The sequence below is a fragment of the Scyliorhinus torazame genome, chromosome 13, assembly GCF_047496885.1.
Source record: "Scyliorhinus torazame isolate Kashiwa2021f chromosome 13, sScyTor2.1, whole genome shotgun sequence".
In the NCBI taxonomy this organism is placed as follows: domain Eukaryota; kingdom Metazoa; phylum Chordata; class Chondrichthyes; order Carcharhiniformes; family Scyliorhinidae; genus Scyliorhinus; species Scyliorhinus torazame.
The window spans coordinates 57,445,888-57,473,285 of record NC_092719.1 but is presented as its reverse complement, the minus strand read 5'-3'; the positions used below and the strand labels follow the sequence as shown (position 1 = coordinate 57,473,285).

At 45.4% G+C, this 27,398-nt stretch overlaps 1 protein-coding gene across 1 annotated transcript in view; it reads left to right on the top strand.

Annotated features, from left to right (window-relative positions):
* lamb1a (laminin, beta 1a) overlaps positions 1-27,398 on the top strand; it is a 139,783-nt gene that overhangs the window by 81,183 nt on the left and 31,202 nt on the right. Inside the window, exon 24 of the mRNA XM_072471582.1 lies at positions 26,790-27,159. Coding sequence (XP_072327683.1) covers positions 26,790-27,159 — 370 coding nt within the window. The remainder of the gene's footprint in view (positions 1-26,789; positions 27,160-27,398) is intronic.

The following is a 27,398-nucleotide window of genomic DNA, read 5'->3' as shown; positions in this document are numbered from 1 at the left end:
GCTGCGACGGTAGCGTAAACCGAGGCTCCGCAGTCAGGATCGACAGGGGACTCTGGTTACCTTTTTCCTTGAAGACGTTCAAGAATTTGATGCACGCTGCGATGCTCTTGAAGGTGACATCAAAATACCCATTGTTGGGGAATTTTTGCAAGCAGAAGATATCTGTTGCCTTAAACCCATAACACTCGAGCAGCACCCGCTTCACGAAGAATCTCCAGTCCACAGGTGACTCCCCTTCCGCTTTCTTCACTGTGACTCGGACAGTGTTTTGCACTCCCCAGCCTGGTGGTCGGGATGCAGCTGCATCCATAGCTCATACGTTGGGTCTGAACTGTATCGGCGTTGGGCCTAAACCAGAGGTTTAGGCCAGCATGTAGATCCACCAATAGCAGCCGGGCTCCAAACGTTTCCTCTTTTGACGACTTCAATCCCTCAGAGTTCTCCAATCCACGATCGACATCGAAATCAAAATCCTCAGCTTCCCTCGATCAAATGAGACTACACTTGATCTTAGCCAAAAGGCCCTTGCAACAGCCAATCAGCAGCTCTGCTCTACTGCCCTCAATGGCAAGTATATCTTTCCTTGGGCAAGGAGACCAAAACTACAAGCTATACTCCAGGTACGGGCTTACCAAAGCTCTATATAAACGCATGGGGCTGGTTCAACTCAGTTGGCTAGACAGCTGGTTCGTGATGCAGATCAAAGCCAGCAGTGTACCGGCTGAGGTTATTCATGAAAGCCTGCCTTCTCAACTTTGCCCCTCACCTGAGGTGTGGTGATTCACAGGTTAAGTCACCACCAGTTAGCTCTCCCCTCAAAAGGGGAAAGCAGCATGTGGTCATCTGAGACTATGGCGACTTTACCATACCTTTACCTATATAAATGCGGTAACACATCTTTACTCCTGTACTGAAATCCTCTTGTAATAAAGGACAACGTGTCCCGTTGTCGTCTTAATTGCTTGCTGTACCTGCATGTTAGATTTCAGTGACTCAAGAACAAAGGCACCCAAGTACCTTTTGAAGTTCAACACTTCATATAAACCATTGTATATAATTAAGGCTTATCCTAAACAGGAATCAACTTGAGATAACCAAACTATTCAATTCAAATATAAGACTGATTTGGTTGAAACTCCAGTGTTAGATGACAATGTTATCGACCAGCTACCGTCTACAAATTCTCTTCATTAACATTACATTTGCAGGGTAACATTGCAACAGAATATTGATGACATAAATTTACCAAGTGGCAAGTCCTTCATTTAGCTGAGTTATTGTGGAGAAGTGCCAAATTTCATTTAGATAGGCGAGGACATGGAGGGTAGAGAAGAAGAGAGAACATTTACAGCAAGCTCTCCCAGTGTGCTTTTGTGCACCCAGTAGTCAAATTATAGTGTAGCAGAAGAGACTGCCTCCTCAGTTAGGAGGAGTGCACAGTAGAAGTAGTAGCAAATGGCAGGAGAGTATAAACTAAATATTGAGATGGTCTAACAATGTGGATAACTTAACTGTCAATTACTTTGACATCTATTTAGATCTAACATGTTGTGCTGATTGATCACTGGAAATATCGCAATCTGGATGGGTATAGGAATTAAATAGAATCATATCTACATTTATACTTGTCATTACTTTTAGTCATGGTGAAAACCATGCGTTTATCAACAGCACCAAAGAATCCATAGCCGAAGCTGTGTCAAGTGGGAATCATCTCCTGCCTTTGCTTGGCATTGCTGCTTTTCCTGGAGTCAGACAATTTGCATTATATAGGTAGACACCTGCTTCGTGTTGTGGAGCTTGTAAACCCCAAAATCACTGAATAAATTTAAAATTCATCAGTTGGGTCGATTTTTACAGACGTCATACTCAAATCTTGGAGTGACCCAGGCCATAAACCTTCATGAAGATAATCTTGTGCACTCCATTAGTGCCATACAGGGTATTGTACGTCTGCATCTTTCAATTGCGTATTATTTTGGGGTTGCTCGGGATGGGATGTATGGGAATTCTGGTGGATGATTTTTGGTAGCACGCAAGTAGCCAAACACGGGGCGGGATTCTCTCACCCCAGGGCTGGGCCGGAGATTCTTCGGGACCAGCGCGAATAGCGCCCCAATGCCAGTCTACTGATTCTCCGCTTGGAGAATCGGCGTCAGTCGGGGGCCGCTCTACAAGGCCCCCGCCCCCCACAGTGATTCTCGGCCCGGGATGGGCCGAGCGGCCACGCAAAAAAACCGAACGGCGCCGGAGAATGTGCAAGCTCCACACGGACAGTGACTCCGAGCCGGGCTCGAACCTGGGACCTAGGTGCCGCGATGCAGCAGTGCTAACTACTGCGCCACCATGCTGCCCCTTCCCACTTATTCTTAACAACTCGATTAAGGAATTACATAAAACGCACAGCACAGAAATGGACTGTTCTGCCCAACTGGCGTAATAAAGCTGTTGATGCTCCATCGGCACGGTAGTGCAGTGGTTAGCGCAAAGGGTCCCAGGTTCGATTCCCGGCTTGGGTCACTGTCTGTGCGGAGTCTATGTTCTCCCCGTGTCTGCATGGGTTTCCTCCAGGTGCTCCCTCCGGTTTCCTCCCACAAGTCCTGAAAGGCATGCTGTTGGGTAAATTGGACATTCTGAATTCTCACTCCGTGTACCTGAACAGGCGCCACAAGAATAAAGATTATTATTATTATTACAAACCTATATTCTGCACCAGGACCTGAAGATATTCAGGCTCTAATTAAACTTGCACTTCAGTTTATGAAATAATAGATTAGCCAGTTGATAATGTGCAGCATCCTATTGTTAACCCTTTTTAATGCACTACAATATTTTTACGTTAAATTATTAATCCAGGAAATAAACAATGACAGATATTGTAAATGATCAGCCAGAAAGTTGCCAATAATCCCTGCATAGGATCTGTATTTAAATCAATAATTCATATCCGTGAACTGATTTCCATTTCACTTTTGGCATGCTTGCTTTCTTTTGTTCACTGAAATTGGTTGTCAATGAGGCCATGACTGGAGTAGGCTTCACATCTGTTTCTGAAAGTGGATTTGTCTCTTGGAACCTAAAACTATGTCTTTTTAACAAACTGCCATTGGAGATGTGTGAGCCAAATGAATAGTTGCATCATTTATCTGTACAGTAGGTTTACTACTGGCTTGTTATACGGTAATACATCCATCTAATTTGTAGAGATAAAACAAACTTGCATGTTCATTGCATGTAGAAAAGAAGCGGTAGGTAACGTGGCAGATACATGTAAATGTAATTAATAATCCGTTTCCATGAGGGGTTATTTACAATTTTCAAGGGATTTGCTAAAGTACTGAGAATTTGAAAATAGTTGGCGTCTTCTGCCGCATTTGGTCCTCTTGTCCTCTTGTACTTGCGCACTTTTTGTCACTTTGACATTAATCACAATGTTCTGGCAGCTCTTGCTTGAGTCTCCCAACCCCCACCACCGGGTCCAATATCCGAATTCAAACATGAACTCTAGCAAAAAAAAAATGTTAGATTGTGATAAATTTATAACTCGTTCACAGCAACTTTTCCCCAACCTTTTGGAACTGTTCCTAATAACTAACAATCTTTATTTATAAATCTGAAACTGACTATACAACATTCATAGTTTCTTCCCACTTTTGGAAGTTAAGGTGACTAATTAACAGCCTTGTTACAAATACTGCAATACAAAAAAGGTGACTAATTAAAGCCTTGTTACAAATACTGCAATACAAAAAACAGATCATTTACCTCTTCATATTTGTGCCGATCTTTAAGCTCTGTAAGAGTATCCCTTTGACGTCTTCATCTAACCCCACCAACATATCCTTCTATTTCTTTCCCCCTCACACTGCCCTTAACTGTTTTCTTTATTGTTGTGTTTGATTGAATTTTATGTTACATGGCACGGGAAACAATGGTGCACTGTGGGGTAAGAGTTGGGCCAAATGGCCACCACATCATATCCAAAAATAAATAAGTTGTGATCTGTGATGGCAGTAGAGTATCTTGGTATTTGTTCAGCTGTGATTATCTAAGGTCGTTAATAAGACAATTCACTTGGGTAGCACTGTGGCGCAGTGGGTAGCACTGTGGCGCAGTGGTTATCATTGCTCCCTCATGGCGTCAAGGTCTCTTGTTCGATCCCGGCTCTGGGTCACTGTCCATGTGGTGTTTGCACATTCTCCCCGTGTTGCGAGGGTCTCACCCCCACAAGCCAAAGATGTGCAGAGTAGGTGGATTGGCCATGCTAAATTGCCCCTTAATTGGAAAAAAATTAATTGGGTACTCTAAATTTTTTTTAAATAAGACACCTCGCTTCCAGAAGGAGGATTGCTCTTCCTGTTTGAACTTTCCTTATCGACACTTCTTTAAGATGTAACATAATAAAAATATAATTTTCTTTCCTATCAAAAAATGAAATGTCAAAACTATTTAGTAAATTGAGAAGTAATGATGATGTGGAAACAGTAAGTTTGAACACCTGTATGGCTATTTCTTTTGGAGGAGCACATAATGGAGCAGACTCCGGCGGTCACCCATGTAAGGAATATTGATCAAGGATGGTCACCATGTAGCAAGGCAAGCAATGACATACAGGCGTATATGCGCACTTTCAGGGGAAATAAGGCAGAAAATTCTAGAATTTGTTGGGATAGCTGATTTATCATTTTCTGAAATAGGTGTTTCAACATAGGATCTCTCCTGATGGAAATGTTAAAAATTTCTGATGATGCTTTTTCTCCTGCTATTATGCACAATTCAGTTTTGAGGGTGTGATTATTTACACCTCTAAATCACGTAATAAGTAGCAAATTCAGGAATAATTTAATGGTGTGTGAGTCTCACCCCACAACCCAAAGATGTGCAGGATAGGTGGATTGGCCATGCTAAATTGCCCCTCATTTGGAATTTTTTTTTAAAAAAAGGAATAATTTGTCAGAGAGGCAGTTAAGAGCTTTTAGTGCCGTTTCAAAATATTGGGCTGAATATCCGTGGAGTGACAATTCGAGTCACTCCCACTGCACTCGTACTTCCTTACTTGAAATTTTTTTTGTTCCTATCTCGCCTGACCTTCCTACTCAGTCCCTGGGGCCTAGCATTGAGGTCAGCCCAGTCAAATGTAAGGAGGCCATGCCCCCTTTTTATGGCACTTGCTGCCATCAACCAGGTTAGTTAAAGGTCTAGTCAAGTTTAAAGGCCGTTAACAGGCCAGGGAGAAGATAAGTGGGTCGGCCTCAGGGTGGCGGGGGGGGGGGGGGGGGGGGTGTTTGGTTGCGTTGTGTCAGCGAAAGAGGTGTAGAGTCCTGTGAAAAGGGGTGGGTAGGTCTTCTTGAGTTGTGGGGGTAGTCCTCATGGGAAGGTAGGTGTATATCTGTACAATAGTTACCCAAGTCCGAAGTAGTTTTAACTATTCTAACTTTTCCTGGGTAACTATTGATGTTACATAGCCAGAACCATTTGGAATTTGTGATTTAAATCCCATTTTGGATGGTTCCCACTGAAGGGCATTTGCCCAAGGAAAGCTTGCACTTCCCAGGCAATTGCCATACAAATCTTGCATGCATCTTTGGGTAACCACAACCTTAATCCACCCACACAAACATACACGCAGTTACAATGGCCATGGAGCTCAGAAGTACACCCCCTGATATTTTGATGCCCTCCCCTTGTCCAATCTGTGGTCATGGTGAATCTAGCTCTGGCAAATCAGCCTGCAGGCCAGAGAAAAGTGCTTAGTGGTGGCATCAAGGGGTGATATAGTTGGAAGGAGCTAAGGAGAAGGTACTTATTCCCTTGTTTAAGCCCCATAATTGAGAGACAACAAGGTTCAGTGAAGTACTCTCAAGCCATTGTTACCAGCTGTTCAGGGCTATTCAACCTGAAATACTTCTCAAGTTAAGCCAGGTCTTCTCACTCAATATCATTGAGCACCAAATTACAATGTGATGTTACTTGTATATCGCCTAACCTCATTGAACAGATATGCATCTTATTCACTCTTTCCATAGATTTTATGTTATTTCACTATCAATGATATTGGCCTGAATAAAACAGACAAGGCAAGCTATGTGATAGAATATTTTCAGAAGTTGATAATCTCACTTAAGATAGAAAGAAATGACCTATTTTCTGGACTTGATAGTTAAAGTCATGTCACCGTAGTTCCAGATGACCATAAACTGCTTTCCCTTTTTGAGGGGGAGAGCTGACTGGTGGTGATTGAACATGAGGAGCACTACCTCAGGTGAGGGGCAAAGTTGAGAATTAACCTCAGCCGGTACGGGAATTGAACCCGTGCTGCTGGCCTCGCCTCACGAACCAACTGTCCAGCCGATAATTAGAGTTAAATCAATTCTTGAAAACAATTTTTAACTCTTTATTGTTGTGTTTTCACTATTGCTTGTTATCATTCTGGTTAGGCGATGACATTGCAGTTCACGCTGTTCACACGGAGTTGCTGTGGCAGTATGCACTTTTATACTTATGTTGTCATCTGGAACTATGGATAACAGTACATAGAAACAGACATAGAAAATATAAGCAGGAGGAGGCCATTGGCCTTTCGAGCCTGCTCCGTCATTCATTATGATCATGGCTAATTATCAAGCTCAGTACCCTTATCCCTTTAGCCCCAAGTGCTATATCTAATTCCTTCTTGAAATTACACAATGTATTCGCCTCAACTACTTTTTGTGGTAGTGAATTCCACAGATTCACCACTCTACTGTGCCAAAAGACCTCCGATGTCTGTGTATGATCCATCTAATATGTGCAATCAATGGTGTAAATTATAAAGTCCCCCCCCCCCCCCCCCCAAAAGTGGTTCCTTTGGATGAAAATGTGCTGTATGTTCAGTGTCAGTTAGCTGAATACCCTGTTTGCACACAGCTAGAAATTGTGAATGTAGCATCTGACAGCAGATGGTTAAAATGTGTAACAGGAAATAGATAGACATGTCCCACCTGTAAGGATATGTTGGGGTTTGCTAATGGAACAGATTACACTAAATATGTGCGTTCTTGCCAAATTTCAAATCCACTGGTGAGTGGGCTGCACAATTTACCACGGAATGTTTTGAATTGATAAACATTAACCTACTTCTAATCTCTATCCTACAAACCCCTGCTGGAAAAATGCATGTGAAAACATAGAGCTCCGTGGTGAGGCTTACAATGCTGAAGTGATCAGCTTCCAGACTTGCTCATAAACTATGGTCAGAGGGCTAACTGTACATTTTGGATTTATGGTCCAAATATAATTAGTTGCTTTTATGAAGGAAAGGAAGGAATTAAGGTCCAGATTACCAATATGACTGCACGATAGGAACATTTCCTGTTCAAATTGTTTTTTTTCCTGGTAGGTGAATATTAATCCTGCTATTGTCTCGGTATTTATTTATTTATTTTTAAATAAATTTAGAGTACCCAATTATTTTTTTTTCCAATTAAGGGGCAATTTAGCGTGGCCAATCCACCTAACCTGCACATCTTTGGGTTGTGGGGGTGAAAACCATGCAGACATGGGGAGAATGTGCAAACTCCACATGGACAGTGACCCAGGGCCAGGATTCGAACCCGGGTCCTCAGCACCACAGTCCCAGTGCTATCCACTGCGCCACATGCCGCCCCTGTCTCGGGATTTATGCCCTCTTTGTAGTCAATGACTTGTGCATTCTGCAGTGCACTGCAAAATCTTACCATTCCTCCCTTATCTTATTAGGGTATTAATGGCTAACACAGTAACCTTCTGAGAAATCCATTTATTTGTTCCAGTACAAATAAAAGCCAGTCCTGATCAGCCAAGTTATTTACGTATACAACAATGTCAGCATGCAAATGCATTTTTGTGTTTTTGCTTAAATAGCAAAAGCTGTTCGCTTGAAATTGCATTTAAAGTGAGTTAGCTGCAGAACTATAAAAATGCGCAAGCTCAATCGCTGTAAATCTCTTGATGTGACTTTAAAATGAACCATATGTTTTGGCCCAGACAGCTGCTTACTCCAGAGTTCTGGAGGATTTCCTGTGGAAATACGCAAAAATAGGGATAGTCAGAAGTAGCTATACAAGGAGTTAAATCTTGGTTTTATGTACACACAGTAATAATACTTATCGCACCGAGTCAGTGAAGATTTATTTGGAATGTTCTACATTGTCAACCCAAGCCTTAAGCCTAAAACGAGTTAAAGAAACACGAGTTATGATGTATTTCCTGTTAAATCTAATAATTCATTTTTGGGAAAGAAAATATACTTGGATGGATGCAAATATGCCATATGTTTAATTGTGTTTGTTTATTATCGGTTACAGCGGAACAGTAGCCAAAATTTCTAAACATAAAAATAGAGTAACCAGTGACTAAAAAAAATGGATGAAAATCTCAGTGGTTCATAGAATTTACAGTGCGGAAGGAGGCCATTCGGCCCATCGAGTCTACACCGGCCCTCGGAAAGAGCACTCTACTCAAGCCCACGCTACCACCCTATCCACGTAACCCAACCTAACCTTTTTGGTCACTAAGGGCAATTTAGCATGGCCAATCCACCTAACCTGCATATCTTTGGACTGTGGGAGGAAACCGGGGCATTGGGAGGAAACTCACGTAGACACTGGGCGAACGTGCAGACTCCACACACACAGTGACCCAAGCCAGGAATCGAGCCTGGGACCCTGGAGCTGTGAGGCAACAGTGCTACCCACTGTGCTACCGTGCCGCCCCGTTCAGAGGTTGTCATCGGATCAAACTTCCTATAGTCAGTACAACACGAGAGTGAATGTAAAACCTACCATAGATTCTGTGAAGAAATTTATTTTAAACTTCTTCATCCTGTTTGTACCATTTATTTTGCTTGTAGTCACCATAATGCTGATTGGCCACCCTTCGCCATCAGCTCCTGCCAGTCACCCGTTCCTCATCCAATCCCACTATGTTTAAGCCTCTCACAACAGTGTCTTTCCATCTGGTCTTGTACCTTCCCCGTCCTTTTTCTTGCCAGTCCCATCTCCATTATTCACCTCCACACATTCTCTCCGTGATAGATGACCATATCATTCCAATCTCTTCTCAGTTACTCTCTTTGCTCTCTGCACCACCTTACTTCCTGCTTAGTTTCCTTCCGCGGTCTGCCTCCTCAATCTCCATGTTTTATTCTCAGAAAGGCAGAGCTCACATGTATGTGGAATTGCTTCTTAATTCCTAAATATAGCAGGTATTTTTTCTCCCTGTTAAATGCCACAGACAAACTCTTTCCATTTGCATGGTAATGATCTGTGACAAAGACACAGACAGATGACCGTACATTGTGGCATCTTCTAATGGCCACCCGGCACTGCTGACGATAATTACAGGTGACTCAGATTTATTGAACGTAGTGGTATTTGGCTAGAGAAAGTGACCATTCCGCACTAAGAGGTTTATGAGACAAAATGTTACTTCAGTATCAAACCCACTGGAAGAGTACATCATTCAAGTAAGGAATGGTGGCTGATTCTGCTACCAGTTTATATCGACACAGGACCTGTTACCTCCTGAGGTTGGTCTTGTTTGTACTGATTTGGAATGGTGGTTAACTTTGAGACTAAGCCAACTTCTATTCCTTGCTGTGAAGCAGCTTAGTTTATAACAAATTGGCGCAAAATTATTTAAAACAATAGCTCTGGGTGATCTTGTTCAAAGTACTCCACAGGTTATTTCACAAATGGATTTGCTGCGGTGCTGCCTAAGAATAACCACAAAGTAGAAACTCAATTAAAACCACCTGAAAATATTGCAGCTTTTCAATGGTTCTGATTCTAGGCTAAATCCCCAAGTTGTTGGTACAATTCCGTTAGAGGCCAGTAACCTTTTGTTTAAAGTGGACAAAGTTCGAGATTCAAGACACTTGCTCAGTGAAGAAATTCACAAGATTCCAGGGTTTTGAACAAACAGAAATAGGGTCAGAAAGATAAACATTTACAATATCTATATGAGGTACATGTGAATTAGCAGGGAAGCTGGTCAAACACAACACATTGCACAGTGAATGCCAAAAGCAACCAACACACAGTCCACAGATATCTCAACAACCCAACCAGACGTCCGTAAAGCTGTAAGTCAACCAATCCCACTGAAACTCAGTCTCTTTCATGGCGGATTCCAACCGTACCCCTTTGTAGATCTTGCTTTGGAATTCTGTCCAAATGTTGCTCAAACTCGGACGAGTTGAACAACAGAACACCTCTTAAAGAGTTTCAATCTTGTCTTCTGAGATTCTGTTCCCATGGATTTCTGAGTCTACCTTCAAAGACTAACTCAAGCACAATTTCGGCTTTTTGCTGCACCAAGCATTTCACTACTACTCCCATGGGACTATTTTTGCTCCTGATAGCCTGCAGCACAGAGTCACCAAGCATCGACTGCCTCCTTAAAACTTTAGGCTTTCCTTTGAGTCCTCTTCAGTTACCTGGGCTTCCATTGAGCCCACTTCACTTTAAGTTGCTCCCTGCAGCCCTTTTCCTGTTTGGAACCTTTTGTCTCTGCTCCCCTCTTTTTGACTGAACTGGGACCTTGTCTCTGCCTCCTTTCTGGGACTTTTCTCTTGGGACCCCTCCCTCTCCCCAGCTCGAGAGGCTTGCCTTCTCGATGGCACTTTGCTCCCGGTTACCTGACCCCAGGTTTTTATCAGGAGTTGGAATTTCCTATAACTTCTATTCTCAACATAAGGTAATTTTCAAAACACACTTAAATGGAGAAATGAATTTGAGAATAGGCAAATTATCCTTTTCATTCTATCTTCTATGGTGATTTTTAATATATGAAACTAACTATGGTTTTCATACTTCAGAGATAGACATACCTATCAATTATGTGGTTTAGCACTAGAACTGTCAAGCAATGAATAACAACAAGGAAGTATTTTTGAAATATTTACAGGATATATGTTAGACTGTCCCTAGGGGAATGATTTTAAGGAACAAGAGAACTTTTGAATTTGATGCTTTTAAGAAAATTGGAACGGTACAATAAAATGTTCATGCACTTTAGCTATGCATTTGAGGCCAGAGGTCAAAATGTTTTAATATGTATGGACATGCAAAATTTGATTACAAGCCTTTTTAACAGAAACTTGAGAGCATTTTTAGACAATATATAATTGCTTTGAGCAAGTTAATATCCTCCAAATCATTCCCACCCACATCCTAGAGCATAGAATGTTACTGAATACCATTACAGATGGTAAAGATTATTCCATGGTCAAACACACAACATCTGGCTTTCAGACTACCCTGACGTTTGCACTGGAGGAATGTCAAAGTACTTCTGCACTGTAAATTCTATGATAATCTATGAAAGTATTGAAAATAAGCAATCCTGAGTGCCTCTGGACTGGTGGAGGTTAGTAAACAACATTGACATTTTAACTTTTGTCAATTCATTGTGTTAGTTAAATTGGCAAAATTAATTTCCTGTAGATTTATAATGAATTACATGATTTGAAAGTATTGCATCTTGAACAAAAAAATACTTTAAAGTTTGGCTATGCTGTCTTTCCCTTTCAGTCCCCAGGATTATAACGTTTGTTGAGATGATGTGTCCTTCTTCCAAGCACTTTGGCGTCAGTTTACCTTGTTGTAGCGGTACTAATTGTAGCTATTTCCCTTTCCATGGCTGTCATGAAAACTTCAAATTGTCCAAACTGTGAAACAGGAGTTTTTGCAAAGTTTTTAAAATTCGTTGCATGTCACGGTCAGCTGTGATTTCTTTCAGAGAACTTTGATCTTTGCAGTTTTTGAGTGTCTGATCTACCAAACAAAATGCCACAACACGATGGTAATGATCTGAGTAAACTGTGTGAACTACGCCTCCTCCCAGGCTGTAAATTTCTTCCTTTGTTCATTTGTCCGATTTCCATTGTTAAATAGCAGTCTTGAGGTCAGTAATTTCCTGCTTGGTTCCATCCTCTCTCTCATTCATTTGGAGATTGGTTTATCACCCGAGGTCAAAACTAGAGTAGAAGACTAAATTACAATACCAGTTCACTCACAACAACCCCCCTCCCCTGCCATGTCAAGAATGTGATCCAATTACCAAATTGGTCATGGGTACTATTAAGGGGGAGAGGGGCAAGTAATTAAGATCAAGTTCCTAGAGGATTACATTTGATCTATATATAGTTGGAACTTTAAATTATATTAATCAACAGAAAATTAAAATGTGTTTCAGGTGCTACTGAAATAAGTAACATACATGCTCGTTTCTTTTCTTAGAAAATCAAGGTGTTAGTTTTTTGTCTACCTAACAGTGGACTAATTAAATGGCAAGTACAATAAAATGCATTCACATAGTATCAATAATTAATTTTCTTCCTACAAAGTAGAAAAAAAATAATATTGGGGGATAAAGCTGGTGGAACTTTCTTCTGTAGTGGATCATTAGTTCCTTGCATTATAATTCACATCCTGGGCGGGATTCTCCGTAATCGGCGCGATGTCCGCCGACCGGCGCCAAAAACGGTGCAAATCAGTCCGGCATCGCGCCGCCCCAAAGGTGCGGAATTCTCCATCTTATGGGGCCGAGCCCTTACCTTGAGGAGGTCGGCCCGCGCCGTACTGATTTTCGCCCCGCCAGCTGGTGGGAAAGGCCTTTGGTGCCCCGCCAGCTGGCGCGGAAATGACTTTTCCGGGCGGCGCATGCGCGGGAGCGACAGCGGCCGCTCACAGCATCCCCGCGCATGCGCAGTGCAGGGGGTCTCTTCCGCCTCCGCCATAGTGGAGACCATGGCGAAGGCGGAAGGCAAAGAGTGCCCCCACGGCACAGGCCTGCCAGCGGACCGGTGGGCCCCAATCGCGGGCCAGGCCACCGTGGGCCCCCCCCGGGGCGAGATAGCCCGCGCCCCCCCAGGACCCTGGAGCCCGCCCGCGCCATCTGCTCCCGCCGGTACGGTAGGTGGTTCAATCCACGCCGGTTGGCGTGGGTTGACAGCGGCGGGACTTCGGCCCATTCAGCTCTTTCTGGAAGCCAACGAAAAGGAGAGCGCCTCGGACACAAGAAAGATTGCCATCCTCCTCACCACGGCAGGTCAAAACGCCATCCATGTCTACAACTCCCTGGTGTTCGCGGAACGCAAGGACAAGACCAAATACAAGACTGTCCTTCTCCAGCTCGATCAACACTTCAACGTCGAGGTCAACGAGAGCTCCGAGAGGTATCTCTTCCAGCAGCGCCTGCAAGGTAAGGATGAGCCCTTTCAGTCATTCCTGACGCATCTCCGCATCCTCGCGCAGTCCTGCGGTTACGACACCACCTCCGATTCCATGATTCAGGACCAGATCGTTTTTGGGGTCACCTTGGGCACCCTACGCCAGCAGCTCTTAAAAATAAAAGGCCTCACCTTAGCCTCCGCAATCGAAGCCTGTGTCCTGCACGAAAACGCGACTAGCCGTTATACCCAATTTCAGGCGGCCGAATCGGCACGGCAGGGGTTCTACACGGCCGGATCGGCGAGGCAGGCGCCCTGCGAGGCCAAACGGGTCCAGGCGATCGAGTTCCTCCCCGCGGCCCTGACGAGGGCGGACTTTTCGCGCGTTTTCGAGGCCTCCCGCACCTCTGCGCGCCAAAAGCTACGCCAACACTGAGGGATGTGATGCGCAGGCGCGCTCGACGCAAGACCGAACCGCGCATGCGCAGTGGCGCAACGAACGCCATGACGTCATTGGCAACTGTGGAGCCGCACATTTAAAGCGGCAATATCCCGCAAGAACCCGACAATGCCTCCGCTGTGGCAAGGTGAGCCACTACGCTGCTTGCTGTCGAGCAGCTCAACCTGTCAATGTTCCCCAACTCCGACAACCTCGCAGGGACGTGCGGACCATTCAGCCTCCTTATTACGAATCGTGCCCAGACGATATCCAGACCAGTGACACAGACGACCGGGATGCCTTCCGTGTTGCGGTCATTGATGGGAACCGAATGTCTCCACCCAGGACCCACTAGTCGGTGCAAGTTAACACGATCAATACGGGTGATGAATGGTGTGCCACCCGAACGGTCAACCGATAACGTTCCGCCTGGACACTGGCGCCTCCCCCAACCTCATAGCATGGTCAGCCTTCTACGCCATGAAGGTCAGACCACCAATTCGGCCGTCCCGTTGCAGGCTGGCTTTGAAAGCAGACCAAGGCAGGCCAGCAGCACAGTTCAATTCCCGTTACAGCCTCCCCGAACAGGCGCCAGAATGTGGCGACTAGGGGCTTTTCACTAACTTCATTTGAAGCCGACTTGTGACAATAAGCGATTTTCATTGTGGATAGCACAATTGCTTCACCGCTCCAGGGTTCCAGGTTCAATTCTGCCTTGGGTCACTGTCTGTGCGGAGTCTGCACATCCTCCCCGTGTGTGCGTGGGTTTCCTCCGGGTGCTCCGGTTTCCTCCCACAGTCCAAAGATGTGCATGTTCGGTGGATTGGCCATGATAAATTGCCCTTAGTGTCCAAAATTGCCCTTCGTGTTGGGTGGGGTTATGGGGATAGGGTGGAGGTGCTGACCTTGGGTAGGATGCTCTTTCCAAAAGCCGGTGTAGACTCGATGGGCCGAATGGCCTCCTTCTGCACTGTAAATTCTATAATAATTCTACAATGGGAACGTTATCCCGGCTATGGGATCCTGCCAGCTCCAGGTGACACACAACACACACGGCCACACTCTCATTCGAGATAGTCGGCTCATCAAAGGACTCCCTGCTAGGCGCACAGGCATACAAGGCTCTCCACCTTGTGCAACGAGTCCACTCACTCTCTCTCTCTCTCTCTCTCTCTCTCTTTCTCTCTCTCTCTCTCTCTCTCTCTCTCTCTCTCTCTCTCTCTCTCTCTCTCTCTCTCTCTCTCTCTCTCTCTCTCTCTCTCTCTCTCTCTCTCTCTCCAGACGGCACAGCTGACTTCCCGGATGCAGAGTTCAGCGCACCGCTCCAATCGCTCCTCGCCCACAACCAGGAGGCATTCAAGGGCATGGGAACACTGCCCTACACCTACAGAATTCGGCTCAAACCGGACACCACCCTGGTCATTCACGCACCTCGCAGGGTCCCAGCGCCACTCAAAGACCGCCTCAAGCAGCAGCTGCAGGATCTCCAGGACCAAGGTGTCCTATCCCGGGTCATGGAGCCCACGCCATGGGTCAGCTCCATGGTGTGTGTTAAGCCCTCTGGCGAGCTCCGGATCTGCATTGATCCAAAGGACCTCAACAACAACATTATGAGGGAACACTACCTCATTCCCAAACGGGAAGAGATCACGAGCGAAATGGCCCGGGCTAAAATCTTCACGAAACTGGATGCCTCGAAGGGTTTTTGGCAGATCCAACTGGATCCGTCCAGCCGAAAGCTGTGCACCTTCAACACCCCTTTCGGCAGGTTCTGCTACAACCGAATGCCATTTGGCATCATCTCGGCATCTGAGGTCTTTCATAGGATCATGGAGCAGATGATGGAAGGCATCGAAGGGGTGCATGTCTACGTGGACGACGACGTCATCTGGTCCACCACACCACAGGAGCACATCTATCATCTCCAGCGCGTCTTTGCGCGCATACGCGAAAACGGCCTGCGCCTCAACCGAGCCAAGTGTTCTTTCGGCCAAACCGAGCTGAAGTTCCTGGGGGACCACAATTCCCGGTCTGGGGTCCGTCCGGATGCAGACAAGGTGAGCGCCATTACAGCCATGCTGCAGCCGGTAGACAAGAAAGCAGTGCTACGCTTCCCAGGCATGGTCAACTTCCTGGGGAAGTTCATTCCCAACCTTGCCTCCCACACGACAGCTCTGCGCCACCTCGTCATGAAGTCCACGGAGTTCCAGTGGCTACACACACACCAGCAGGAATGGGAGGAGCTCAAACTTAAGCTCACCACAGCACCGGTGTTGGCATTTTTCGACACATCTCGTGCCACTAAAATCTCGACTGATGCCAGCCAGTCCAGCATTGGGGCAGTGCTCCTACAGCGGGATGACACTGCGTCATGGGCCGCGGTCGCCTATGCCTCGCGGGCCATGACCCCCACAGAACAGCGCTACACGCAGATTGAAAAGGAGTGCCTGGGCTTGCTAACCGGATTAGACAAGTTCCATGACTATGTGTATGGTCTCTCCCGGTTTACCATTGAGACTGACTTCTGCCCCCTGGTCAGCATCATTAATAAGGACCTAAACGAGATGACCCCCTCGCCTCCAGCGCATCCTACTTAAACTTAGGAGGTATGACTTCCAACTGGTCTGCACCCCGGGTAAGGACCTTATCATTGCGGATGCCCTATCTAGAGCAGTGAGCACACCGCCAGATTCGGAGGGGTTTGTCTGTCCGGTCGAGGCGCAGGTGGCTTTCACATCGGCAAATCTGCCAACTGACGACTCCAGTCTGGCCCGTATTTGCCGAGAGACTGCGGCTGACTCCCTTCTACAACGTGTGATGCGCCACATGACGGGAGGGTGGCTCAAAGGGCAGTGCCCGCAGTTCTACAATGTCCAAGACGACTTGGCCGTCATTGATGGTGTCCTTCTAAAGCTGGACCGGATTGTGATTCTGCACAGCATGCACAAGCTGGTCCTCGACCAACTACACGAAGGCCACCTGGGGGTCGAGAAGTGCAGACGGAGGGCCCGAGAGGCGGTATACTGGCCGGGCATCAGTGATGACATTGCCAATATGGTGCTCAACTGTCCCACCTGGCAAAGGTTTCAACCGGCGCAACGTCCTGAAACTCTTCTGCCCCATGAGCTGGTGACGTCCCCCTGGGCGAAGGTGGGTGTGGACCTCTTTCACGCGCTCGGCAGGGACTATGTCATCGTCGTTGACTACTTCTCCAACTATCCAGAGGTCATGCGCCTTCACGATTTGACATCGCTGTCATAAGGGCCTGCGAAGACACCTTCGCTCGCCACGGCATTCCGATGACTGTCATGTCGGACAATGGGCCCTGTTTCGCCAGCCAGGAATGGTCATCTTTTGCTGCCTCGTATGGTTTCACACACGTGACGTCCAGCCCTCTGCATCCCCAGTCCAATGGAAAGGCGGTGAAGGGCATTCACATTGTCAAGCAGCCCCTCTGCAAGGCTGCTGCTGCCAGATCAGATTTCTGCCTAGCCCTGCTAGCCTATCGCTCGGCCCCACTGGCCTCTCACCAGCCCTGCTGTTAATGGGTCGCGCCCTCAGGACCACTGTGCCTTCCATTCTGGCACCCACAACCAACCATGCTCCGGTACTACACAGAATGCAACTGCAGCGCGGTCGCCAGAAGAGGGCATATGACACACAGGCAACTGATCTTCCCGCTCTGGCCCCTGGAGCCTAAGTCCGCATCCATCTACCAGAAGGTGGCTGATCAGCACCTGCCGAAGTTCTCCGACGCGTGGCTCCCCGCTCGTTCCTGGTTCACATGCCTGATGGATCCAGTCGTAGGCGCAATCGCCGGGCTCTTCGCCTACTTCCACGCTCGCTACGGGACCTTGCACCGACACCGCGCCCTCTTGTTGTTCCTGACATCGACTTTGTGGAGCTGCCTGCCACCATGCCCCTTCAGTTGTTGCCCATGGCCAGGCCCATTCCTCAGCCGGTGGTTCCAGACCAAGCCTTGAGGCGGTCAACCCAAATTCGTCGCCCACCTACTAGACTGGACTTATGAGACTGCTTGTACATTGAACTCATACTACCACTGTGTTAATATGTTTATGATCTTATCGTTACAGGAATTTGTTTTATCGTTCAACCGTTCTTTGTTTATGGTACAACCTTGTTTTTATGTCACACCCGACATTGCCCCTTGTATATAGTTTAGCCCCATGTACTTGCTGTAAATATTGCACACACACACATTTAGCTACACTCAGTACACATCTCTATTTATGACCACGTAGGCACATGTTCTTGTAAAAAAAAAAAAGGGGGGGATGTCATAATATTCAGGTAACTATCATAGCACATACATACATACTGATGGACAGATCAACGGACCAATCAACACACACAACACGACAGCCAATCACAGGCAAGAGCATACACAGTACAAAACAGGGAACACAACACTTCCTGGGCATTCGAGCAGGAGACGGCTCAGGGCACAGAGCTCATTGCAGGCCACTCAGACATCCACCATGTGCTGAGTGCCACTACAAGATAGAATTAGGAATAGGTCCACAGAATCCAGGGTCATGATCGAACCTCCGTAAACAGTTTACCAGTGTAAATAGATGTTTGAAATAAAACTGCGTTGTACCATTCACAACCGTGTTGGTTCATCTGTGTGGCAGAGTACCCAACACTTTGCTTCCTCTTTTCCCTCTTCAACCAACACAGAAGCGTCCTGCTCCCAGAAAGTGTTGAAGCTGTTTTCAAGTATGTCAAATGCAGGTGTGCAACAATTATTTATAATTTTTAGAGGTAACAAGTGTACAAAAAGTGTGCATAAGTTATTGAGGGTGGAATGGCAGGTTGAGAGAGTGGTTAATAAAGCATACTAGTATTCTAGGCTTATGAATAGGGACATGGAGCGTAAGAGCCAAGAGGTTATGTTAATTTTGTATAAAACACTGATTGATTCACACTCAACTGGAGTATTGTGTTCAGTTCTGGGTGCCTCACTTGAGGAAAAATGTGAAGTCATTAGAATGCAGAAAAGATTGACAAGATTGGTTTCAAGGATGAGGAATTCCAGTTACGTAGATATAATGGAGAAGCTGGGACTGTTTTCCTTGGCGAAGGGAAGCTTGAGAGCAGATTTGATGGTAAGTATTCAAAATCATGAGGTGGTCTGGACTGACGAGTGGTAGATGAATTTCAGTGCGCAGGATGAATATGGAGATGTGTAAAATAACGGAAAAATCTCTAAAGGAGGTCCAGGAACAGGGGGACCTCGGTGTAAATGTACATATGTCATTGAAGATGGCAGGGTAGTTGAGAGAGCAGTTAATAAAGCGTATGGTACTTAAAGTTTTATTAATCGGGGCATTGAGTTCTGGACGCCATTCTTGAGGAACGTGTGAAAGCATTGGAGAGAGTACAGAGCAGATTCAGAAAAAATATTCTGGGGATAAAGAACTGTAGCTAGGGAAATAGATTGGAGAGGTTGGGACTGTTTTTCGCGGAGAAAATAAGGCTGAGAGGAGACTTGATTAAAGGTATTCAAAGAGGGGTATGGACAGGGTAAATAGTGAGAAACTTCCCACTTGAGATCATCACGAACTAGGGGGCACGGATTCAAAATAATTGGCAAAAATGTGAGGAAAGTGTTTTTCACTGAGAGTCTAACAAACTCCCTGAGAAGGTGGTGCAAGCAGGTTCGATGAGGTATTCAAAGGGAATTGGAATCCAATCTGTAAAGGAAGAAAGTGCAAGGCAGTAGGCCCAGGCAGAATACTCCTTCAGAGAGCCAGTGTGTGGAGACCCAATGGGCAAAATGGCCTCCTGCTGTACTGTAAGATTGAGATTCTGTGGACGGGGTAAAGGGGGAAAAGGACCCAGGTGCAAGGTAATTGACAAAATAAGTAATGGAATGTGGGGAGGACCGTTTCCGAGCAGCGGATGGTTAAGTCGTTAATGTTCTACCAGAGATTATGGTGAAGGTAGGCACAATTGAGGCATTCGTGAAGGATTTAGAATATTAGTCTGAAAAGGAAGAACGTGCAGAGTCACTTAGAAACATAGTTAATAGGAGCACGAGTCGGCCGTTTGGGCCTTTGAGTCTGCTCCACTATTCATTATGATCATGGCTGATTATCCAACTCAATAACTCCCCTCTTTCCCGCCCCCCCCCCCCCATCCCAATTCCTTTGATCCTTTCGCCGCAAGAGCTATATCTAACTCCTTGAAAACATACAATGTTTTGGCCTCAACTACTTTCTGTGATAGCGAATTCCACAGGCTCCCCACTCTCTGGGTGAAGAAATTTCTCCCCATCTATGTCCTAAATGTCTACCCTGAATCCTCAAACCCTGGTTCTGGACTCCCCACCATTGGAAACATCCTTCCTGCATCTACCCTGTCTAGTCCCGTTAGAATTTCTATGAGACCCCGCCCCTCCTTTCTGAACTCCAGTTAATATAATGCTAACTGACTCAATCTCTCCTTGTATGTCAGTCCCACCTTTCAGTCTGGTGAACCTTTGCTGTACTTCCTCTGTAGCAAGTACATTCTTCCTCCGATGGGGAGACCAAACTGCACACATTATTCCAGCTGTTGTCTCACCAAGGCCCTGTATAACTGCAGCAAGACATCCCTGCTCCTGTACTCTAATCCTCTTGCTATGAAGGCCAACATGCCATTTGCCATCTTTACCGCTTGCTGCACATGAATACTTCAGCAACTGGTGTCCGAGGACACCCAGGTCTCGTGCACATTCCCTTCTCTCAATTTATAGCCATTCAGATAATCTGCTATCCTGTATTTTGCTACCAAAGTGGATAACCTCACATTTATCCACATTATACTGCATCCTCTACACAGCTCACTCTCCCACTCAGCTTTGTGTCACCTGTTATTATGGAGATAATACATTTAGTTCTCTCATCTAAATCAACATATATTGTGAATAGCTGTGGTCCCAGCACCGATCCTTGTGTTACCTCACTAGTCACTACCTGCCATTCAGAAAAAGACCCTTTTTGTTTCCTGTCTGCCAACCAGTTTTCTATTCATCTCAATACATTGCCCCCAATCCTACGCACTTTAATTTTACATGCTTACGTGGAGAAGACGGAGGAAGGGAATTGCTCTGTATGATGATTGACAAGAATGTTGCTAGCTTGTATGTTTTAAAACCAGGAATATCAATCCTATTTTGTGGTCACCGAGCATAGAAGTTCTCAATTGGAAAATTTCAAGGAGTCTGCCGTATTCTCCCTTCAAAGCTGTAAGCACAACAATAAAAGTGGTAACCAATTTTACAATGGGCCAACATAACTGCAGCAGAAAACCTAATCTGTATTCACTTGATGGTGCCGTAATAGTCGTCCTGAGTCACCTGTACTTCTAAGAATAAACTACCATGGCTAAAAAGAACCATACCATGGCACAGATACTAGATTAAAGCTATTGCAGGCTTGGTAGGGCAATATGCATTAAGATCTAGGGCCAGTGAATTTGGCCAGATCAGCTTTGGGCCAAATGAAGACAGCTGCAGGTCAGTTCCAGGCAGAGTAGGAGCTGGCACCATGGACAAGAGCTTAGAACTGGGCTAGGCAGAGTTCCCTGACCAAGGCCTGATGCAACTTATTCTGGGACAGGTGGGGCTTGTTTTCAGGATTCAATCAATACATCTGTTCCCAGCTGAGGCACCCTCTCTTGGGTCAGGTAAGAGAATAGTTTGAGATACAGAAGTGGTTCCAGGAATGAAGAACTTCAATGATGTGGATAGACTGGAAAAGCTGGGGTGGTTCTCCTTGGAGAAGATTTGATAGAAGTGCTCAAAATCAGGAAGGGTATAGACATGAAGAAACTCCCCATAATGGAAGAGACAAGAACCAGAAAACACATTTGAAATGACTTGCAAAAGGACCAACGGCAGCAACATTAAATTTCTTCCTGCGCAATGAGTGGCTAGGAGCTAGAATGTACTGCCTGAGTGTGTGGTGGAGGCAAAATCGGAAAGATATTGGATAAGCACCTGAAGAGAGAAAAGAGAGGGGAAAGTGTGGAATGAGTAAAGCCAGGCTGCTGTTGTAGAGAGGTAGCATTGACATGACAGGTTGAAAGGCCTCCTTCTGAGCTCTAACCAATCAATGATTTGTTAACCTCGGGACGTGCTGTCACTGCAGGCAAACACCCAAACCAATGCAGATTAAAGTAAGTTGACATCAAGGATAGTGCATTGGATCGGTTCCTTGGCACGTTCCCCAGGAAACTGGCCTCCCACCTATTGTGATCCAGTGGGACTGCTCTGTGTGGCATTGCAAGAAAGAAAGAGGCTTTGTAGCAAATATATGTACAAAAGTATATGATGATTGGAATAGTAAGACATCTGCTGGGAACTTGAGTTAAAGGTGGAGTAAATGAGACATTCATTGAGAATTGCTTCCTTGTTAGTGCATTGCCTTTGTTGTTCTTCATGTGTGAGAGTTGCGACAGAGCCTCCTGGTAGTTTCATAGAATCAGCGGATCCCTTCAGTGCAGAAGGAGGCCATTCGGCCCACTGAGTCTGCACCGACGCTCTCAAAAAGAATACTTCCTTGGCCCAGTCCCCCACCCTATCCCCGTAACCATTTCTAGGGGCAATTTAGCATGGGCAATCCACCTAACCTGCACAACTTTGGACTGTGGGAGGAAACCAGAGCACCTGGAGGAAACCCACGTAGACACGAGAAGAATGTGCAAATTCCACACAGACCATCACCAGTGGTCGGAATCGAACCTGGGTCCGGGGCTGTGCTTCTGGAAGTGCGGGTGTCATGTAGCTCAATACAGGCACTATTGTATATAGTAAGATCTACAAACCGCAATAACATGACTGTTATGTTGATTTGAGACTGGCTGAGAAAAGATGGCTAGGATCCCAAGAAATGTACTATTCTTTTCTAAACAATACAAGTTAAATCATGCAACATAATGTGTGCAGTGTGGAATGTAAACATTGTATATTCCTGTTTTGCTAATATATAAACTTATATTAATTCCACAAAAGTGAATGGGTTATGCTGGACTTCCACATCTGGGAGGGGTAGGCTCAGATTCCGCCTAAATAGTTGGACTGGAAGATCTATGAAATGAGTTTGGGTCATCTAAATCCGATTCCTCGTGGCCATGTTGTTTTTGTTCCTATATTGCTTTGGGGGATTCTTTTCAGGGCCTCTGAGATCGCAGATTAAAAATGGCGTCCCGATCTTTCGCTACAACGGGGAGTTCCGGTGAGCAGAGCTCCCCATTGTAATAAAACGGGGCTATGTGCAGCCTCGGCCACATGTTCCACGTTCAGGCCCCTTATCCAAAGCAAGTTGTGTTGAATAGCCGTGATTCTCGGCACTGCGAGTGCCGGGAAACACGCGGCTAAACGCGCTCACTCGGTGACTTCGTTCCCTTTTCGGAGGATGGCGCCCTCTGTCAGGCAGAATAGCTGCAAGTTTAATTGCTGGTAAACTGTTACAATTGGCAATAAAACTGTTGTTCATGATTTGCCGACTCCCTATTTCTTCCCTCTTCCCCCACCCCTCCACCCTAGACTTCAGTTTGTGACAGCGGGACTGAGGAGCCTGGGTACAGAGTATGGAGGGGAGAAACCCCTTCTCTTTCCACATTTAAGCTCAGGCCAATTGGGTTTAAAAACCAGCCAACAGATAAGATTTGACATCAGTTTGGATTTGCCGTGCAGCACGGTGGTGCAGTGGGTTAGCCCTGCTGCCTCACGACGCCGAGGTCCCAGGTTCGATCCCGGCTCTGGGTGTTGCTAACTTTTGGTTGGTTCACTTGGCTCTGTTTTATAACCTTTGCTCTCGAGTCGCCAGGTATCTTTATGATACCGCCACGAGGTTCAAGTTCGAGCAATGACCAATAACTCAATACACCGATTAGTAAGATTTAAATCGGAGCACATTTATTATACACAGTAATCGCTACTCATGCACAAATTCTACGTCTAAGCTACTTCTACGACTAACAGGCCTGTACTTAACTTCGGACTGGCCCACCAGGTCAGGGGAACAAATGGCCTTTCGTTCTGGTTCTGAGTCTGCGGGACTCGAAGTTGGTACAGATTGATAGCTAGGAGCGCCTATCTCGTAGCGAGCGTTGACTTAAGACTTACGATCTCTCGGCGGCAGTTGAACCGGTCACGGTCAATGTTGGTTCACGTTGCTGGGTGACCCGGTCAAGAAGAACGATTTGAACTTGGGGGCTTAACTTTATCGTCCCCAGGGGCTTCCCGCCTTTCGGGGCAGACCCTGTACCTGGTTCTAGATGATTGGACTTTGTTCCAATCGCTTGGTTCGATTTCTCCAATACTGGAGCTGTCTTGAGGTGTCCGTTAACCTCTTTTGTGTTGGCTCCTGCTGGCGCCGGGGAGTCTGGCTCAGTTTTGTTTGTCCCAAATGTTGCTATTGTTCCCGGGGATTGCTTATTAGTATGTAGATGGTTGCTACATTATTATGCAGATTGCTGCTAGTATCGATGCTGTCTGGGCCTTTGCAGAGTTAAATACACAGCAAACGTGCACCTGCTGGTTTCTGCCTGTGTTGGCTGAATTTCCCTTCAGCCTTTGCCGTTTGCCATTTTAAATCGGGAGTTGGCCAACTCAGGTGGCTACATGGGTCACTGTCTGTGTGGAGTTTGCACATTCTCCTCGTGTTTGTGTGGGTTTCGCCCCCACAGTCCAAAGATGTGCAGGCTAGGTGGATTGGCCACGCTAAATTGCCCCTTAATTGGAAAAATGAATTGGGTACTCTAAATTTATTTTTTTAAAGTTTTAGATTTGCCATCTATGTGACTTGAGGCAACCATCTCAGGGAAATTTTACTTGGCTTTTCTCTCCAGTCAGAGCAAGCAGTGGCTCTGGATTTACACTACAAATTTAATGTTCGTCTAAAGCTTGAGTAAAAGGACCCTAAGGTGTGCAGCTGCTTTCACATTATCCTCCATTATCCTGTCAATTTTTGTTATCCAAACATTTAAATTAATAGTTATGCTATATACGGTTTGTTATCTTGTAACAATTGAACTTTAAAAACACCATTGATTACAGTGATCACTATAATTGCATATATTCTGTCGTGGTTTAGATATGATTTTCCTTAGCATCTATTCCTAACAGGAAACTACTGTTTATTAGCTTTTATGGTTCATGAACCTGTTCTTATTCTGGCTCACACGAGTCATGTTTGGGGATGCCATCCATTCTGCATGACATTGGAATTTCATTTTGAGGTGCTTATCTTTCCTAATAGGTTGATTTGCCACTCGCTGTTCATCAGAATAACATCAGTACTCTTTCCCACCCCCACCCCCAATCAGATATACCTGTTGCAGCTTTTACCTTTGTCCCCTTCATTAATGTTAAACTTGCTCATTATAAGTTTGTGAATCTATACTACAGAAACAGACTTAAACCAGGTAACCATAGCACTTATTTTTCTGTGGCGCCGTGAAACACGAGTTGGCAGTTTAATTCTTTTAATCTGTTTTACGTAGGATGGTGTCAGCTTATCTATCTCCTAGCCAGAAAAACAAAATTACATTAAAATAAGAATGTATTTTAGTAAGAATTGTATAATTAGTGTGAATACAGATTTCTGTGAACAACTAGGCAGCTGAATTGATAATCATGAAGTTGGATGAAATGCCTATATCTTCTGATAGTGGTATTGTTTGAAGTGTGTAGATAGTGGGGGAAGTCAGAGTATTATCGTTTACTGAGAGAATCATGCAAATTGAGGTTAATTGCAGAAGTTAATTGGTGTTGGGAGCTTAGAATTTCCACCGAGTTGCTCCTGGCATGGGCCAGGATAAATTGGGTGTTCTTGTTGTGATACTCTTTTCATAAATAGATGCAAAATTGCGGGCTGGTGGTCCACTTTTTAAACGCGCTGGAAGTGAAGTGGAACCTTTACCTGGAGTTGTTTATTTTTTATAAATTTGTGAAAGACTACGGTAATTTTTAATCAGACATGTTAATTTCTGTCAGACGTCGATAACAAATTCCAGTCTAAGCATGGAGACCATAACTGGTTGGCTTTACGGTCAACGGTCTCCAATCATTTCACAGACTTGGTTTAAAATTGGACCCGGAGGAAACCAAACACTGCCATTTTAAGCTAGCTCTTAATTTACCTTTAAAACAATTTTTTAAAACTCCAATATTTTGTGTGTAGGACAGAAATGTGAGATAGATATTATGACCATTTTAATATTGGCTGCCTGATCCTAAAGAATTTTATGAAATGAAAATCGCTTATTGTCACAAGTAGGCTTCAAATGAAGTTACTGTGAAAAGCCCCTAGTCGCCGCATTCCGGTGCCTGTTCGGGGAGGCTGGTACGGGAATTAAACAGTGCTGCTGGCCTGCCTTGGTCTGCTTTCAAAGCCAGCGATTTAGCCGTGCTAAACCAGACCCTTTTATTTTCAGTTCAGTAATTTAAGTGGGTTATCATCAGATTCAACAACTTTCAATTTCCTATCCAAAAATCAAAAAATATGGCCATGTTTTGCAGACCCTATATCTTGATATAAATACATTGTCCTGGTATCTGTTTCCTATAATACCTTTGCAGCGAGTTTCGGATTCTATTTTGGGAGGGTGAGGGGGGGGGAGCAGGGTAGTCCAACAGTGTTACTCATTGGGCAGTCTTGTGCCCTACTCTGTGCTACTATTGCTTACATACTTGCACAATGCGTGCTGGACTGACTCCCGTGGATTAACTGATGCAGGTGCCTCTTGCATTGCAGCCAGTCTTGGTGTGCTGGGTTTTTTTTTTTGCTTACTCACCAAATGAAGAGCTAATTCTTTCTGTCCATTGGGTGTGCCAATTTCAAGCAACACAGCTGTCTACAGAGCAAACGTTATTCTGATTCCTGGTCGCACTCTGAACATCAATGCAAAGAGACATCAAGACTATTTACGTTATGAGAATGAAGCCATTTAGGTGCATATCTGTAGGCAGCCCGCTTGAGCAGAAGGTTGACGAGACAGTGTAACTAACTGGGCAAGGAGCAGTTTCACGATCAAAGGGGTCAGTCTCCCCTTTGCGAGATTGGAACTCCGCTGTGGAACACAGTGTCTTTCATTGAGTTAATCTTCCTTTTATATAATCATAACACTTTCCTTTTTTTCCCCAAGAATGTGATTGTAATGAACATGGGATTGAGACACACCAGTGTAACCAAACAAATGGCCACTGCATCTGTCGAGAAGGGGTTGCTGGTGACCGTTGTGATAAGTGTGCTCGAGGCTACTCTGGTACATTTCCTCGTTGTGAGCCGTGCCATACGTGCTTCAAACTCTGGGATAAAGAAATTGAAGAGCTGGCTAACCGAAGCAAACTACTTTTAGCACAGGCGGATTCAGTCAAGGACAGTGGAATTGTGGGTCCTTACCAAGAAACTGTTAATGCTGTGCAGGAAAAAATCAATGACATACGAACTCTACTTGCTGAAAATCCTGCTACTGAACCGCTAGACAACATCGGAGACCTTTTGGAAGAAGCCAAGTAAGTGCGATTTTCGTCATGCTGATCTCCTCTCACTCTCTCTCTCTCCATATCTGCCGACATTTAGTGCTTTGTGCTGCTAATACAGAGGCACAGTGCAGTTGGTTGCACTTCATATCAGGCTTGTCATTGACGTGGGGGACTGACTGGCTACGAGAATGGATTGGGACATTGGCCTGTGCAAATCCTACCAGTCATTGACGTTGATTCACTGCCTGGATGATGTTCATTTCACCAAA